Source organism: Canis lupus, chromosome 6 (genome assembly GCF_048164855.1).
Source record: "Canis lupus baileyi chromosome 6, mCanLup2.hap1, whole genome shotgun sequence".
NCBI lineage: Eukaryota > Metazoa > Chordata > Mammalia > Carnivora > Canidae > Canis > Canis lupus.
The window spans coordinates 24,061,581-24,077,254 of NC_132843.1; the positions used below are offsets into that span (position 1 = coordinate 24,061,581).

At 38.1% G+C, this 15,674-nt stretch overlaps 1 protein-coding gene across 5 annotated transcripts in view; it reads right to left on the minus strand.

The window, feature by feature from the left end:
* The window catches only part of GAREM1 (GRB2 associated regulator of MAPK1 subtype 1), a 201,228-nt gene that overhangs the window by 18,370 nt on the left and 167,184 nt on the right, over positions 1-15,674 (minus strand). For all 5 annotated transcript variants that reach the window (XM_072829157.1, XM_072829156.1, XM_072829158.1 and 2 more), the window contains exon 4: positions 2,783-3,955. In XM_072829157.1, coding sequence (XP_072685258.1) covers positions 2,783-3,955 — 1,173 coding nt within the window. The remainder of the gene's footprint in view (positions 1-2,782; positions 3,956-15,674) is intronic.

Consider the following 15,674-nt stretch of genomic DNA (forward strand, 5'->3'; position numbering starts at 1 on the left):
CCTTACTATGAATGACATGCTTGCTTTGACTCAATTTCATTCCTCCAGCACCTTCTATCCCTGAAGACCTGATGGGAGCTATCACCTTCCCAGAGGAGGTCTCCCTTGAAAGCTTATCATCATCTTTAATTACCAGGCGGGGTAGTTTGTCAGATACATGGCATGTCTTTCTCCCAGGACTCACTCCAGTATAACTTTCCAAAGAAGTTTTATTTAATTCTGTGGGAGCGCTTGAATTTATGCCCCATTAAAGTTCCCTTTTGAAAATTACAAGCTGAAGCCACATCTAACAATTATGACGTTCTCTGGATCCCACATACTTCCTAAAAATGGAAAACTCATTTCATAGTCACAGAGCCAAATAAAAAATATGACTTCATTTGAAATGCCTAATTTTTTAAAGTAAATTAAGTGATTTCAGGTGGTTTAAATTTTTTTTTTTTTAAAGATTATGGCATTCTATAAACACTGGACATGCTCTGAAAAGACTCTCTTATAAGACATTACATCTGAGACTGGAAACCAAAATCTTTTCTTCTCCTGTGAGGTTTGCTTCTGCACTCAAATTTAACTCTCAGATTTTTTTTTTTAGAACCAAGGTCAAGAATAGAGCCTCTTAATATTTATGTTCTTACTCATCTTTTATTACGCCACAGAAAAAACAAGTGGCGTTAGCTTCCTATTTCTAGACTTAGTTACATAATGACTTTGGGTATGACTATCATGGATGAGTCAATCAATCATCTAACAAACATGAGTTCCCACTATGTGCCAAATAGGATCAAAGTTCTACAGAAACAGGTCATGTGGTCACAGTTCTATTGAAGATCAGGGTTCCAAGCTTCCAGTCACATCAAATACATAGCTGAGTTGAGACACCCTGAACACTGCTTACTTTTGAAGAGAAGTGTCCCCTACTTTTTATCTGTTTTTTGCAGAGTAGGGGTGGAGGAAATACCCTCTGACATGAATAAAAATACCAACCCTGAAATTTTCCACAGTTCCTACTGGGTACTGGGATCTCTGGGCTTATGCTTTGAGGTCTGTGGAAGATCCTCCAAGGAGCAAGGTAAAATCTAGGACTGCAGTCTTTGGGGGCGGTTCTTGTGTTCTAGAGCAAACACGCAGTGGGGGTGGGGAGGAGTGGGGGTGGGTTGGGGAGGAGTGGGGGTGGGTTGTCCCCTCTCAGAAAATTCTGCAGCAACGAGGGCCCTGTATGGACAGCTAAGCGTGATGGCTGCCAGAAAGTGCTGCCTGACATTCAGAGCTATCCATGACCTGGCTCTGGCCTTTACAGCCATCACTGCTCTTCAGACATTCTAGTCATCTGATTCTACTGACTCAACAGAACTTCCTGTTTTCCCTTACCTGTCATAGCTTCTTTCCACACCTTTGCTCATGCTATTGTGTCTGGAATGCCCTTCTTCTTCATCTCCATGAAGACTTCTCTCATACATCACCCAACTAGAAGTTTCTTTCTCTTCTGAATTCCCACACATATTGTGCCTCTCTTCTATTGTTCATCACATTTTAACTTATATGACAGTAATCTCATTTCAGCTGTTAACTTCCCTATAAAGCTGAAAGATACCAGAGTCCAGAGTGCAGGTATTATTGATGGTCATGTTTCTTGCATCCTACCCAGTTTCCCATGGTTTTGAAACTGGATTCTCCACAGCTGCAGGGTTCCACAGAGAACAGGGGCACATGGAGACATCCTTCCCCTAAATGTGAGTGAGACTGGTTCTGAATTCTATTTATTGTGATTTGTGTCCTTTTTTTTTTTTTTTAAAGATTCTGCTAGAGATAGAAAGAAAAACAAAAACAAAACCACCACAGCAGTAGACTGCCAAATAAATGAAAAGAACTATACCCAGTGTCTCTAACACTTTTTCAATTCAGATACAATGAAATGCAATGATTAAAAACAAGGAGCAAAGGTTCAGAGTCCCTGTCAATCAAAGAACATGGTCAAAACAAAGGGCCCTTTCTCCTGTCCTATACTGACCTTTTTACATTAAGATTTGAAGCCCCTGGAGCTTGGATTGAGTTATGTTTAAGGTGTTAAACAGAACCACTGTGGCTCGGATTCTGCTCTGGTGTGTGTCCAGGTACACAGGCACACCTACTATGCTTTGATCCCAACATAACTTCAGGGAAGTAGGAAAGGGTTAAGAAAGATGCTGATGTTTCTTGATGCCTCCCTCTCCCCACCGCAACCCCCAAATAAATCTATTCTTCCTTCAGTCTGCACTCCCCCTCCCCCTGCCATAGCTGCACTAATATCCGCTCTGTTGCTCAGGATAAAAGTCTAGGAGTCTTCCTTGATTTCCCTCTTTCCTTCCCTACCCACACCCAATTTATCAGTAAGTACTGTTGGGTCGTTCTGAAGCAGCTCATTTCTCCCTGCCAACCACTGCCACAAATTGCTGCGGTTCAGGGCATCATCATTTTATGCCTCCCTTACTGCGGTGTCTCTTCTCTGGTCCCCCACTGTCTGCCCTCTTCTCCCTATTGTACACTGTTCTCTAGGCAGCAGCAAAAGGCAGGTTTTAACCTCTCGTATTAAAAACTCTCAAGGTCTAAAAACTCGAACTCCTAACTGATAAAAAAAAAAATCTAGCCAGCATTTCTATTTCACTCCAAAGTAAGCAAATCTGCTCATCCTGATAATTTGCCACTGGGGAGTCTACCTTTCATTAGGAAAGAAGATAAATTAGTAGACGACCCAGCAGAGAGATGGAAGGATCGAGAACATCACTCGAGAACAAAAATGACTTACGGCTTCGGATTTGGGAGGCACTGGAGGTGGAGGTAGGGCGATCTCTGAAGACTTCACTGCTGCTCCCAGAGTTCCGGGGACAGGAAGAGGAGAGGTTGCACATTTGGACCGGACCGAACCTCTAGACGGATCGCATCTGCTCTTCTCGCTCAGGGAACGAGTGAGAGGCTGATGGCTGGGCCTGCCGTCCTCCAGCCAGAGCTCTTCATAAGGAAGTTCTGACTTCCCGGGGATGCCTGCTGATTCCTCACTGGCTTCCGGGAAAAGGTAGTCGCTCCCACTATCACCCAGGTCCTGATAGGGCAGGATGTCGTGGGGAAAGGGGGCCCACTCTCCCCCCAGGTCCCTGCAGCCATGGAGGTTCACTTCACTGTTGCCATGGAGATTGTTGCCATACACACAGACGGAGAGCCGGTGGAAGGACTGGGTGAGCTCATCTCGGGCATAGCTAAGAGAATTGGGCACGTGGTTGTGGCCAGAGCACCGGCCCTTCTTGGGGCTCTTGCAGTCCTCATTCCAGTCAGTCTTCACGTCTCGGACAGCCCGGGAATACTCATCGATGTCGAACTGCTCTTGGCAGATACCCAGCCAGTGATGGACCAGCGTTTCGGGCCACATTTCCCCCTTTACCAAGTGTTCCGGGAGGCTGAACTTGGGGACAGTCAAGTGCAAAGGGAAGTGCATGGGGAGGATCTTGTTGTTCCGCAGCACACAGCAAACCACCACTGTCTTGGTCTGGATGTTGACAAACTTGTAGCGATGCCCCTCGCGGATAAAGTGGAGGTCGTATGGGTTCCTGGGTGGAGGGCTGGGCACAGTCACGTTCACAGGGAGCCTGGTTTTCTCCACGATGTTGCGGATGGTGTGTTCGCCCTCCTGCATCTGAAGTTCCAGGGGACTCCTGGTGCTAAATCGGCCCTTGCACTGGAATGGCAGGCTAATGCTTTCATTGGTCCGGTGATTCATGCAAATGAGGCATGGCATTTTGCCTTTTCCCAGCTTGCTGATGGAATTGAGTTTCCCGATCTTTTTGAAGATTGTGTTGAGGCGTGACTTTTCCTTGAAAGTCTTTGCATACAGGATTTCTGCTTGCCCCATCAGAGTGAGCTCATCCCCAGTACAGAGGGTGATGTTATACACTTCGGTGTCCTCGTTGCATTCACCTGAAGCAACCTGCAATAGGATAAATCAAGTTTTAGGTTAGTTTCCCTTAGTCCATTCCCACAGAAAAGTAGACAACTTGCCATTAAGATACACAAGCACAAATACAAAGGAAAATACTGTTCTCATACTAAATTTAGCCACTCCATTTTTTTAAAAATTCTATTTACATGGCTAACAGTAACAAGGAGATATTCGTTTAGACTTTTAAAAACACACTTTTTCCTGATGAAATAAGCAGTCTGCTCATTAGTAGAAATTTGAGAAATATGGAGAAAAGACACAAAAAGAAAATAACACCCACGGGCCTGATTCAGAAATAGCAATGGTTAATGGTTTGATAAACATCCTTCCAGTTTCTTTGTCTATGTAGAGTAGCCTATTACATGGATGATTATTTTGGGACATTAATATTATCATTCTATCTCTCCCAGTTATAAAAAAAAATGTTTCCATGAACACCACTATAGAAAATTCCTTATTTTTTTTACTATTAAAGTTTTATGAAATTTCCTAAAATTAGAATTGGGACAGAGGATGTAAAAATGTTTTATTTCTCCCCATTCTTTAATTTTATTATACAAATTATTCATGTGCATTGGCAGAAATATCAGAAAATACAGATGTGAAAATGAACAAATTCTATAGTCTTATCACTATCAATAACACTTTTATATAAATATAAAGAGAAAAAAATGAGATGTGTCATCTATCTCAGAAATATATAAATATAGACACACAATTTTGTGGCTTTATTTCTCACTTTATTCATTTTCTTGTGTTTCTACATTGTCAGTTGCAATACTGACCTCATGTATTTGATTATCTGGGCATATGCCTTAATTTATCTGACTAGTTCCTTATTATTAGACAGATGAGTTTTCCCAATATTTAGCAGTTATAAATAGTACTGTTACGAATTTTTTTTTTTTAAAGTTCAACTATTTCCTTAGGATAAAGGTCCAGAAGTAGAATTGCATGGACAAGGCTATATATATTTATTTGAAAGGTCTAATATGTATTTCCTATTGTATTTCATCAATGTTATGCTTATTTACACTTCTACTTTATGAAATTATCTGTCTCTCCATACCCATTTTAGTAAGTTTAATATTTACCAGTATTAAAGGCAAAGTTCACATCCTGCACTTATTTATTCACATGTATTTTGATTTATAACTTTTTTAAAAAAAAGATTTTATTTATTCATGAGAGACAAGGAGAGAGAGAGGCTGAGACACAGGCAGAGGCAGAAGCAGGCTCCCTGCAGGGAGCCCAACATGGGACTCGATCCCAAGACCCAGGATGATGACCTGAGCCGAAGGCAGATGCTCAACTGCTGAGCCACCCAGGCATCCCTGATTTACAACTTCTTTAAGTGCTCAAGTTTTTTTTCCCTATGTAGCAAACATTTTCGAAATTTTCCTTTGTAATTTCATTCTTGGGCGGTATGCTTCTACTAGTTGAGATGATATAAATCAGTGGTTCTGAGTTAGGGGTGATTTTGCCCCCACTCCCCAGCCCCTGGGAACACTTGACAATGTAGGAGACATTTACTTATTGTCATGGTTGGTAGAGGCCAGGTATGTTGCTAAACATGTAATAATCAACAGAATAGCCCCTCACAGCAAAGAATTATTTAGTCCAGATGTCAGTAGTGCTGAGGTTGAGAAAAATTTAGGTAAATAACCAATATTCTCTTCTAATATTTTGATGGCTTCATTTATTAACTATTTAACTGACTTAATTAAAATTTCTTTGATGGACTACTAAAGGTAGAGATCTAATTTTAGTTGTTTTTTTTTTCTTTTTTAAGATTTTATTTATTTATGCATGAGTGACCTACAGACAGGCAGAGACATAGGCAGAGGGAGAAGCAGGCTCCCCGTGGGAAGCCCAATGTGGGACTTGCTCCCAGGACCCGGGATCACGACCTGAGCCAAAGGTAGACTCTCTCAACCACCAGGTTCCCCAGTTGTTTGGTTATTTTTTTAAAGATTTATTTACTTATTTGAGGGGAGGAGAGGCAGAGAAAACAGAGACTCTTAAGCAGAATCTTCTGAGCGCAAAGTGCAATGTGGACCTTGATCTCACAACACTGAGATCACCACCTGAGATGGAGCCAAAAGTAGGATGCTACGCTTATACCACCTATGCACCCCAACTTTCATTTCTGAAACAGTTAACTGACTGTCCAGTATACTTCTTAAATAACTGTATCTTTTCATCACCAATTTGAAGTGCTACTTTGATCATGTACTAAATTTATAAAACACATACACTCATTTGTATACTTACATTTGTATCTACTTTGACGTCATTTATCCAAATGACCTTTCTATTTTCTCATAACTATGCTATTTCAGTTTCTACATCTTTATCTTCCATTTTCAGATCTGATAACAAAAACCCTCATTTGTGGTTATACTGACTCAAAAAGTCTTTGGATGGCAAGAAACAAGTAAAGTCAAAAGTCAAGTAATAGTCCAAAAATATTTCCACAACAGTGAACCTCCTTAATACACATACATACTCAACTTAAAAAAAAAATGACCAAAAATCCCGCAGAAAAACAGATGAAGTCATGAAAAGACCAATTCATAAATAAAGGTGCACAAGACTTCAAATCTATGAAAGGATGTTCAACTTCTTTTATAATTAGAGAAAAGTAAATGAAAATTACACCAAGATACCACTTTTCATCTACAACACTGATAAGTATTTAAAAGCCTCACTCAGTTGGTGGGGCTATGGGGAAACATACATTCTTTTTCATAGCTTACCAGCAAAATGCAATGCAAAATGATACAAGCCCTACGGTGGGGAATTTGGCAATACCTAACCAAACTATGCATGAGTTTATCTCTCATCCATTAAGCAATCCTACTTCTAGGAAATTACCCAAAGACATTCCTCCAACAGTGTGAAAATATAAATGCATAAGGTTATTCACTGTAGCATTATTTGTATTTGCAAAGTCTTAGAATCAAATCTAACTCTTGCAAAGTCTTAAAATCTAAATGCTGAAACATGAGAGACTGAATAAACTATGACAGAAACACAAAATGTATTATGCAAAAAAAAGAACAAGAATGATGCATTCAATGAATTAACAGGAAAAGGACTTCCAGGATATATTAAGAAAAAAAAAAAAGGCAAAGTGCACGATAGCTTATACAGTATACTACCTATTAATTTAAAATATTTTATTTATTTATTCATGAGAGACACAGAGAGAGAGGCACAGACATAGGCAGAGGGAGAAGCAGGCTCCCTGTGGGGGGCCTGATGTGGAACTCGATCCCAGTACCCCTGGGATCACGCCCTGAGCCAAGGGCAGATGCTCAACCACTGAGCCACCCAGACATCCCTACCTTTTTATTTAAGAAGGGAAAATCTGGGCAGCCCCGGTGGTTCAGCGGTTTAGTGCTGCCTTCAGCCCAGGGCCTGATCCTGGAGACCTGGGATTGAGTCCCACCCACATCAGGCTCCCTAAATGGAGCCTGCTTCTCCCTCTGCCTGTGTCTGTGCCTCTCTCTGTGTGTCTCTCATGAATAAATAAATAAATAAAATCTTTAAAAAAAGAAAGAAGGGGGGATCCCTGGATGGCGCAGCAGTTTGGCGCCTGCCTTTGGCCCAGGGCGCGATCCTGGAGATCTGGGATCGAATCCCACGTTGGGCTCCCGGTGCATGGAGCCTGCTTCTCCCTCTGCCTGTGTCTCTGCCTCTCTCTCTCTCTCTCTCTCTCTCTCTCTGTGTGTGTGACTATCATAAATAAATAAAAATTAAAAAAAAAAAAAAAGAAAGAAAGAAGGGAAAATCTGTATGTATTTTATAAAAAGAAAAAAAAGGACTAGAAGAAAAACAAACCAGAAAACAATGAAATTGGTACTTAAGGCAGGGAGGAACCTAGTGGGAGGGAGGAATCAGTACCATTTTGAGTGTACCTAGCTTCAGAGTTTTGATGTTTAGGAGGTAAGCTAATGTTCTAACATACTCAAAAAATAAAATTAAGTCAACAAAAAGTTACAAGAAACTGAAGGCTAAATGCAAATGTAAACAGATGAATCCAAGCTTACTTCAAATGAATAAACTAATCACACAGGGGACAGAGACAGAGAAATCATCCAAGTAACTCTAAAATGCTTTGACTAAAAAAAATAAAAATAAAATAAAATAAAATAAAATAAAATGCTTTGACTACAAATTGCTAGAAGGGAAAAAAAAACAACAAATACTACTATGTCCTTTTGGTTCTTTTGAAAAAATATTTTATTCATTTATTTGAGAGAGAGTGAGAGCATGAGTAGGGGCAAAGGGAGAAACAGACTTCCTAGTGAGCAGGGAGCCCAATGTGGGGCTCGATCCCAGGACTCTAGGATCATGACCTGAGCTGAAGGCAGACACTTAACCACCTGAGCCATCCAGGTACCCCAAATACTGTGCTCTTTTTGATAGATTCATTTTGCATATGAGAGTGGTACAGGGATTCTGAAACAACTTTTACGCATATTGTAGAAATAAACCAATGAGTAAATGTATTCTTTTGAGAATCAGAATTTTCACTGTGGAGGGAAGACAGAAACATGGAATTAGGAAAGCTAAGAGAAAACTCCATTGGGCTGACTGAAATTGGAGATACTGGCATTAACTCATAATTTTAGGAAACTATACATGCACACATCTATTTCTTAGCTTTGTTCTTTCTAAGGGGTTAGAAGCAAAGACTCCCACTATTACTGAATATATCTAGAGCCCCAAACCATCTTCTATGAAAAGGCTCCTTGGAGAAATGCCTGATTCCAGGACTAGGGCAGGAAAGGTACAAGATGAGTTTGGAACATTTTGTTGTGCCAGAAAATAAAGAAGTGCTCTTAAGATGACAGGAACATGTCAAAAGGACACTGGAGCCGGCCTGAACTGGCCTCCACTGGCCAAATCTAGGACAATCTGAGCACCACAATACATAAAGACTGCAATGAATCTGCTGAACAAAGTAGGAATGTCTAAGTCCATACTGTTAACAAAAATATGAAAAAATATGAATGAGTGAAAACAATGGGGGAACAGCTGACAAATGTAGACAAGCGGTGGGATTCAAGATTGGTACATTCAAGAAACATCAATGAATGCTAAATTTATAGGACTAGTGTGACTCAAGAGTAGGTTATGTTGCATGGTCTTAAAAGTGTCTTCTCTCAGAATACTTATTGATTGCAAAGGGAGGAAAAAGTGACTACACAGTGGAGAAAGTCGACAATACCTTGACCAGGTGATCAGATTTATTATAACCAGACAGATATCCCCATGTGCGTACCTCTGTGTGATTCCCTGGGAAGGTCAGGACCTCAGTTACAGAACATTCCACCTAAAAATGCATGACTAGAACTTAATTACCTACTCATGAAGAAATATCAAACAAACTCAAATTGAGAAACACTGTTTAAAATACCAGTACATATTCTTTTTTTTTTTTTCCTGGTACATATTCTTTAAAAACATCCACGTGATGAAAGACAAGAAAGGCTGAAGAACTGCTCCAGATTAAAGTGAGTTAAAAACAAAATGCAACATAAATGCAATATGCAATCCTGGAAGGGAAAAAAAATGTTATAAAGTACACTTTGATGGACTGTAAAGGAGTATCACATCATTGCTAACTTTCCTGAATGTACTATTTTTACATAAGAAAATATCCTTATTCTTAGGAAATATACACTGACGTATTAAGGGGTAAAGGGTACAATGTATGTAATTCACTCTGAAACGATTCGGAAAAATGTAAGTTGTCTGTCTGCATGTGTATGGGGGGGTGGAGGACGATAGAACAAATGTGGCAAAATGTTAAACGTTAGTGAATTTGGTATAGTATTTAGAGAGATCTATTATTTTTGCAACAATTTTTTAAGACTGAAAGTCTTTCAAAATAAAAGATCAAAACATGACAAAAGGAAAATTTTAGATATTTTTGCCTATTTTTCCAGAGGAACTTCACAATCATTTTGTCTATGGTTTGCATTAATAATTTTATTGAAAGTGCATTTACCTGCTGTTTTGGCAAGGAGTGACATCATCAAAATATTTCTAAATAGGCACATGGTGATTCTCATCATTTCTTGAGATCTTTTATTTCCTGTATTAGTAATTAAGTTTGCCTTCATTATCAATCCCTGAACATTGCTGCTCATTCACAGGTGTTGCATATGGTTTGTTGCTATTACCTATGACCAGTAACCTACCTCACTGTAAGAGTTTTTTCCAGTTGATTATCTTGGGACTCTTAAGTGATTAAATCTTATGTAACCAATGCAAAATTCATCTTCATCTTTTTGTTTTCATCCCTTCCCTCTGACAACACTGTGGTGGTGAGAATGTTATTCCATATCTTAATGTGAATTATGATCAGTGTTTTAATATCAAATATGAGAAATTCATTGGTCTGAGATGGATTTTTAAATCATATTAGTAATGTGTCTTACCAATTCTAGTTTTCTAAAGGTTAATATGAAGAAATTTTTTAAATTTTTTATTTTTTAAAAAGATTCCATTTATTTATTTTAAAGAGAGAGAGTGCGAGCAGGGGAAGGAGCAGAGGGAGGAGAGAGAGGGAGAGATAATCTCAAGCAGAATCAGTGCTGAGTGCAGAGCCTGACACAGGCTTGATCCCACGACCCTGAGATCAGGACCAGAGCCGAAACCAAGAGTCAGACATGTAACCAACTGAGCCACCCAGTCATCCTAAAAAAATGTTTTTAATCAGATGCCATTTCTCCATCCAATAAAATAGTCATATATTTATTAACTTTGATGTCCTGGTTTTATATTATAATAGTAGATTCCCAAATATTAAAACAACCCTACATGCCTGAAATAATCTCTATATGATCATTGTGTGCTTAAAATTATATTGCATGATTCCCTTTGATACTATTTTATCTATGACTTATGTATCTTAGTCATAGGTGAAATTAGTCTATAGTTCTATTATGTTATCTTTACCAGGTTTTATTTATTTTATTTTATTTTATTTTATTTTATTTTATTTTATTTTATTTTATTTTTATTTTTATTTTTATTTTTTTTTACCAGGTTTTAGTACCAGGCTTATATTAAGGCTGAGATCAATTTTTTTTAAGATTTTATTTATTCATTTGAGAGTGAGAGAGACCAAGCATGAGTAGGGAAAAGAGGGAGAGGAAGAAGAAGATTCCTTGCTAAGCAGGGAGCCCAATATGGGGCTCCATCCCAGAACCCTGGGATGACCTAAGCTGAAGGCAGATGCCTACCAGACTGAGCCACCAGGTGCCCCAATTTTTTCTTTTATGTTAAGGAAAAAGTATCTGGATAAAGTGGCCATGTTCATGTTATTTACTGAGCAGTGATCATCAGTATGTGTTTAGAAGATGTGGCAGTGAGAATCATTGTAAATAATTTCTCATGCACTATTCTCGGTCATTTCTATATAATTTTAAACTCTGGAACAAGCAATTTGTCAATCCACATTAGTGCTCTAAAAACAAACAAACAAACAAATAACTCTGCTGTTTCCATAGTGGAGTGCACTTCTCCGTAGCAGGCATTATCAGTACATAAATGGCAGCACAGTATTATTTTAATGGCACTTCAGGCTCCTATGGTTTAAAGTCCATTTTAGGTGACTCAGATTAAGTGTTATTAATATTATTTTTAACGAGACCTCAACTTAACTGTATTTACCTTCAGACTCAGTATTCACTGGGGCTTCTATATTAGAGTTAAGTTTAGGAATCTATATAAATAATTTAATAATAAATAAAGACAATTTAATTTTTTATTTGGAATAATTCCAGACTTGCAGAAAAGTTGCAAAGCTATATACCTTTATCTAACTTCTATTAACATTCCACACAACCATGGCACATTATCATAGCTAAGAAATGAACAATAATACAAAACTATTAGCCACAACGTATTATTTGGATTTCATTATTTTTTTCCCACTAATGTCCCTTTTCTGTTCCAGGATCAAACTAGGATACCACACTACATGCAGTCCTTGATTTTGTGAGATTCTGGGTTTTTTTCTTGTTTTTATGACCTTGACAGTTTTAAAGATTTTTTTTTTAAGATTTTTTTTAACCTAATAAATCATTTATAAATTACAGTCATTGGAACATATGAGGGCTGACTTTCTTTTCCTACAGGACCTGTAACTTCAAGGTTTCAGTTACTTTATTCCTGCTATTCTTGTTGACTTTGGTCACCAAGAGTCCTTAAAAAGACTCATTTGCATTGGAGGACAATCATTATATGGTTTCATTCATATGTAAAATATAAGAAATAGTGAAAGGGATAATAAGGGAAAGGAGGGAAACTGAGTGGGATAAAATTAGAGAGGAAGACAAACCATGAGACTCCTAACTCAGAAACAAAGAAAAGGTTGAGGAAGGGGAGGTGGGTGGGGGGATGGGTGTCTGGGTGATGGGCACTAAGGAGGACACTTAATGGGCACTGGGTATTATACTATAGGTTGGCAAATTGAATTTAAATAGAAAAGTTTTAAAAAGACTCACTTGCTATTACTTCTAATTTTAGTTTAACCCTAAGGATAAGCTTCTATTTTTAGCTAGCATCTAGCTATGTTCACAACAATACAAATCAGAGGTCAGTAAGCTATTATGTATAGTCCAAATCAGACCTACCATCTGACATTGTAAATAAAGATTTATTAGGACACTCCTGTGTCCACTCATTTATGCATAACTTATTTCACTTGAAAATGATAATGTTGAGAGTAGCTGCAACAGTAACTGTATGGAGCACAAACTAACATATTTATTCTTTGGTCCCTTTATAGAAAAGTTTGCTGAACCCAGGTATAGATGAATGAAAAGAACGATAGCCTTTGGAAGCGAATTGGGCCAATACGATTCAGTTAATTACAAGTGAAGTTTGAATCTGCTTTCACAATTGGGTGACCTAAGGAAAAGCATTTTGCTTTCTTGAGCCTCATTGTCCTCATCCATAAAATGAAAACACCACTTTGTATTTCACAAGCTTAGTCAATATATGTAAACCAACTTCCCACAGTGGTAAGCTCTCAATAAATGGAGGCCATTCTTGTTATTATTACTTTTATAAACAATAAAAACATTTTAATTCTTTTTAATTTTTTTAATTTTAATTTTTTTAAAGATTTTATTTATTTATTCACGAGAGACAGAGAGAGATAGAGGCAGAGACACAGGCAGAGGGAAAAGGAGGCTTCATGCAGGGAGCCTGACGTGGGACTTGATCCCAGGTCTCCAGGATCACACCCTGGGCTGAAGGTGGTGCTAAACCACTGAGCCACCAGGGCTGCCCTAAATTCTTTTTTTAAAAAATCAGCTCTACACTCCCCAACATGGAGCTTGAGCCCATGACCCTGAGATCAAGAGTTGCATGCTATACTGAGTCAGACAAGTGCCCCCAAAACATTTAAATTCTTTAAGTAGGCGCCATGCCCAATGTGGAGCCCAACATGGGGCTTCAACTCACGACCCTGAAATTTAGACCTGAGCTGAGATCAAGAGTTGGACACTTAACTGACTGAGGCACACTGGTACCCCAATATTTAAATTCTTAATAATTGTTTCATATTACCTTTCACATCTCTGTATGTATGTTGGTTTCTATTTCTATCCACTACTGTTTTTAAGCCCAAACCACTACCTTAAGCATTATCCTTTCTTCTGTACTGAAGAATTGCTCAAGTTTTTATTCACTGTGTTATCCCAGAATAAAACTTAATGTCAGAATAGGGCTTGAAATAACCTTACAGTTATGTCCCAAAGGAAGTGAACATATTGAAATGATTCAAAAAAATATACTGTTTTAAGATAGACTAGTCTCCAAAACGCTCAGATGCTCTGCTGTACTTCCTTTCTGGTGAAACTTTGCAAACAACTTGGCAGTTCATCCATTTGGATCAGGATGGAGACAGAGATGTTGAGAGAAAAGGTTCTCATGAGACTTGAGAAACACACACACACTCACTCATACAACAAACTACTTCCAATTAACATACAGGGAGCCAACCCTACTTCTCAAATATGAAGGAATAACAAGGCATATGTTTTTTACTAGCTCTTTTAAATCAATACTTAATATACTTTTCCTAATTTACTTTTATAAACATACACCTTATAGAATGAAGAGATCATACGGTCTAGTGAGTCCCACACACCAGATGAGCTGAAAGAGAATATCTATGCTGCTCGGGAGACACTAATCAGACACTATGTGCACAGATGAAACAGATCAAAATTATCCTTACTAAATGTCACTCTCTGGGCACATTCAATAGTTTTGTCTATGTTATTGTGTATGTGTGTACTTCTAAAGGAAGTTACTCCTACTCCTATACATAAAAATGCATAACATATGTGAGTACAATCTGTAATTCCATGTTCCCAAACCTGATGTCATCATTAAGGCTGGCAATTAGTTCTGCATAAATTATGAGACTAATGTCCCGACCGATCTTGTGGTCACTGTCAGTGACAGAGGAAGAATCTCATAAATAAATGCTCTTCCTTTGGCAGTTGAGCCAAACAGTCTCCTCTGGTTTCCACAGATGTGATTTATTTGCATAATTTCTTTCCTTTTTTTATTTTTTTAATAGCAAAAGAAACAATGCGTTCTGCCTAAGTGCTTCGGTATGCGTGCCTGGTTAACATTTCCAGTTTCAAGGTTTCCTGAGAGGAAGTAATTCAAAGTGTGTTATCTAAACAACTCTAATAGGTCTAATCCAGGAAACTATCAGGATTTGACTGTTCATAATACCATTCAGAATTAATACCCCATGGTCAAGCAACATTTTAAAACACATATAAAATTTTATACACACGCACACCCACAGATGGCTTTGACAATAGATAATCTGTTTCCTAAGAACACTTGTTCTAAAGATCAAACATGTAATAGAGGTTAAAATTCCAACTCTTGAAAAAAAAAATCAGGATTGTTTTGACAGCTAGATTAAATAACTAATATTTGATTAATATTAATCATTTCCTCCAAAGCTTTAATTTCTGCAACTCTCTCCTTTGGGAAAATGGCAGAAAAGGAGAAAAAAAAGGGGCATGAAGAGTTAAGATAAATGTCAATCCCGAGTATCTCCCTCTCTCTTTTTAAGCAGGAAATAGGGCAAAGATGACAAATACAATGGCAGTGATTTAATTTGTGATGGTACAGCAGAGGGCTTGCAAACTGATAGTTTTTCAGACAAGGTCTCAAAACCTTAGATGACGAAAAAAAAAAAAAAAGACACCCCCCCCCCAAACACCATCAAAAACAAAAACCCACTGGCTATCTTCAAACACTAAAATAATTAGCCTCACAATTGTATACAATTTATCATTCTCAATGAATCCTGAAAATAAAGGACATCTGACTCATGGTAAAGAAAACATGCAATTTTAAACAACTGGAAAATAAAAATAAAAATTGACTACCTCCAAATCCATTCAATCTTCATTTAAAAAATTTGTTCTTACATCTGACAAAATTCAGGTTGGACAGTAATCGATAATTTCTGATCTCTCTGGAATATAGCCAAGAACAAGGCAGTGAGTTAAAGGTCTCTGAGCAGGCAAAAAGATGGGATGTTGATATTAGGGCTTATAGAAAAGCCTTTTAGGGCCATAAGTCTGCACACTCACTCCCCTATAATCAAAATTCCATCCAACCTGGTTATCAGCCCACAGCATAA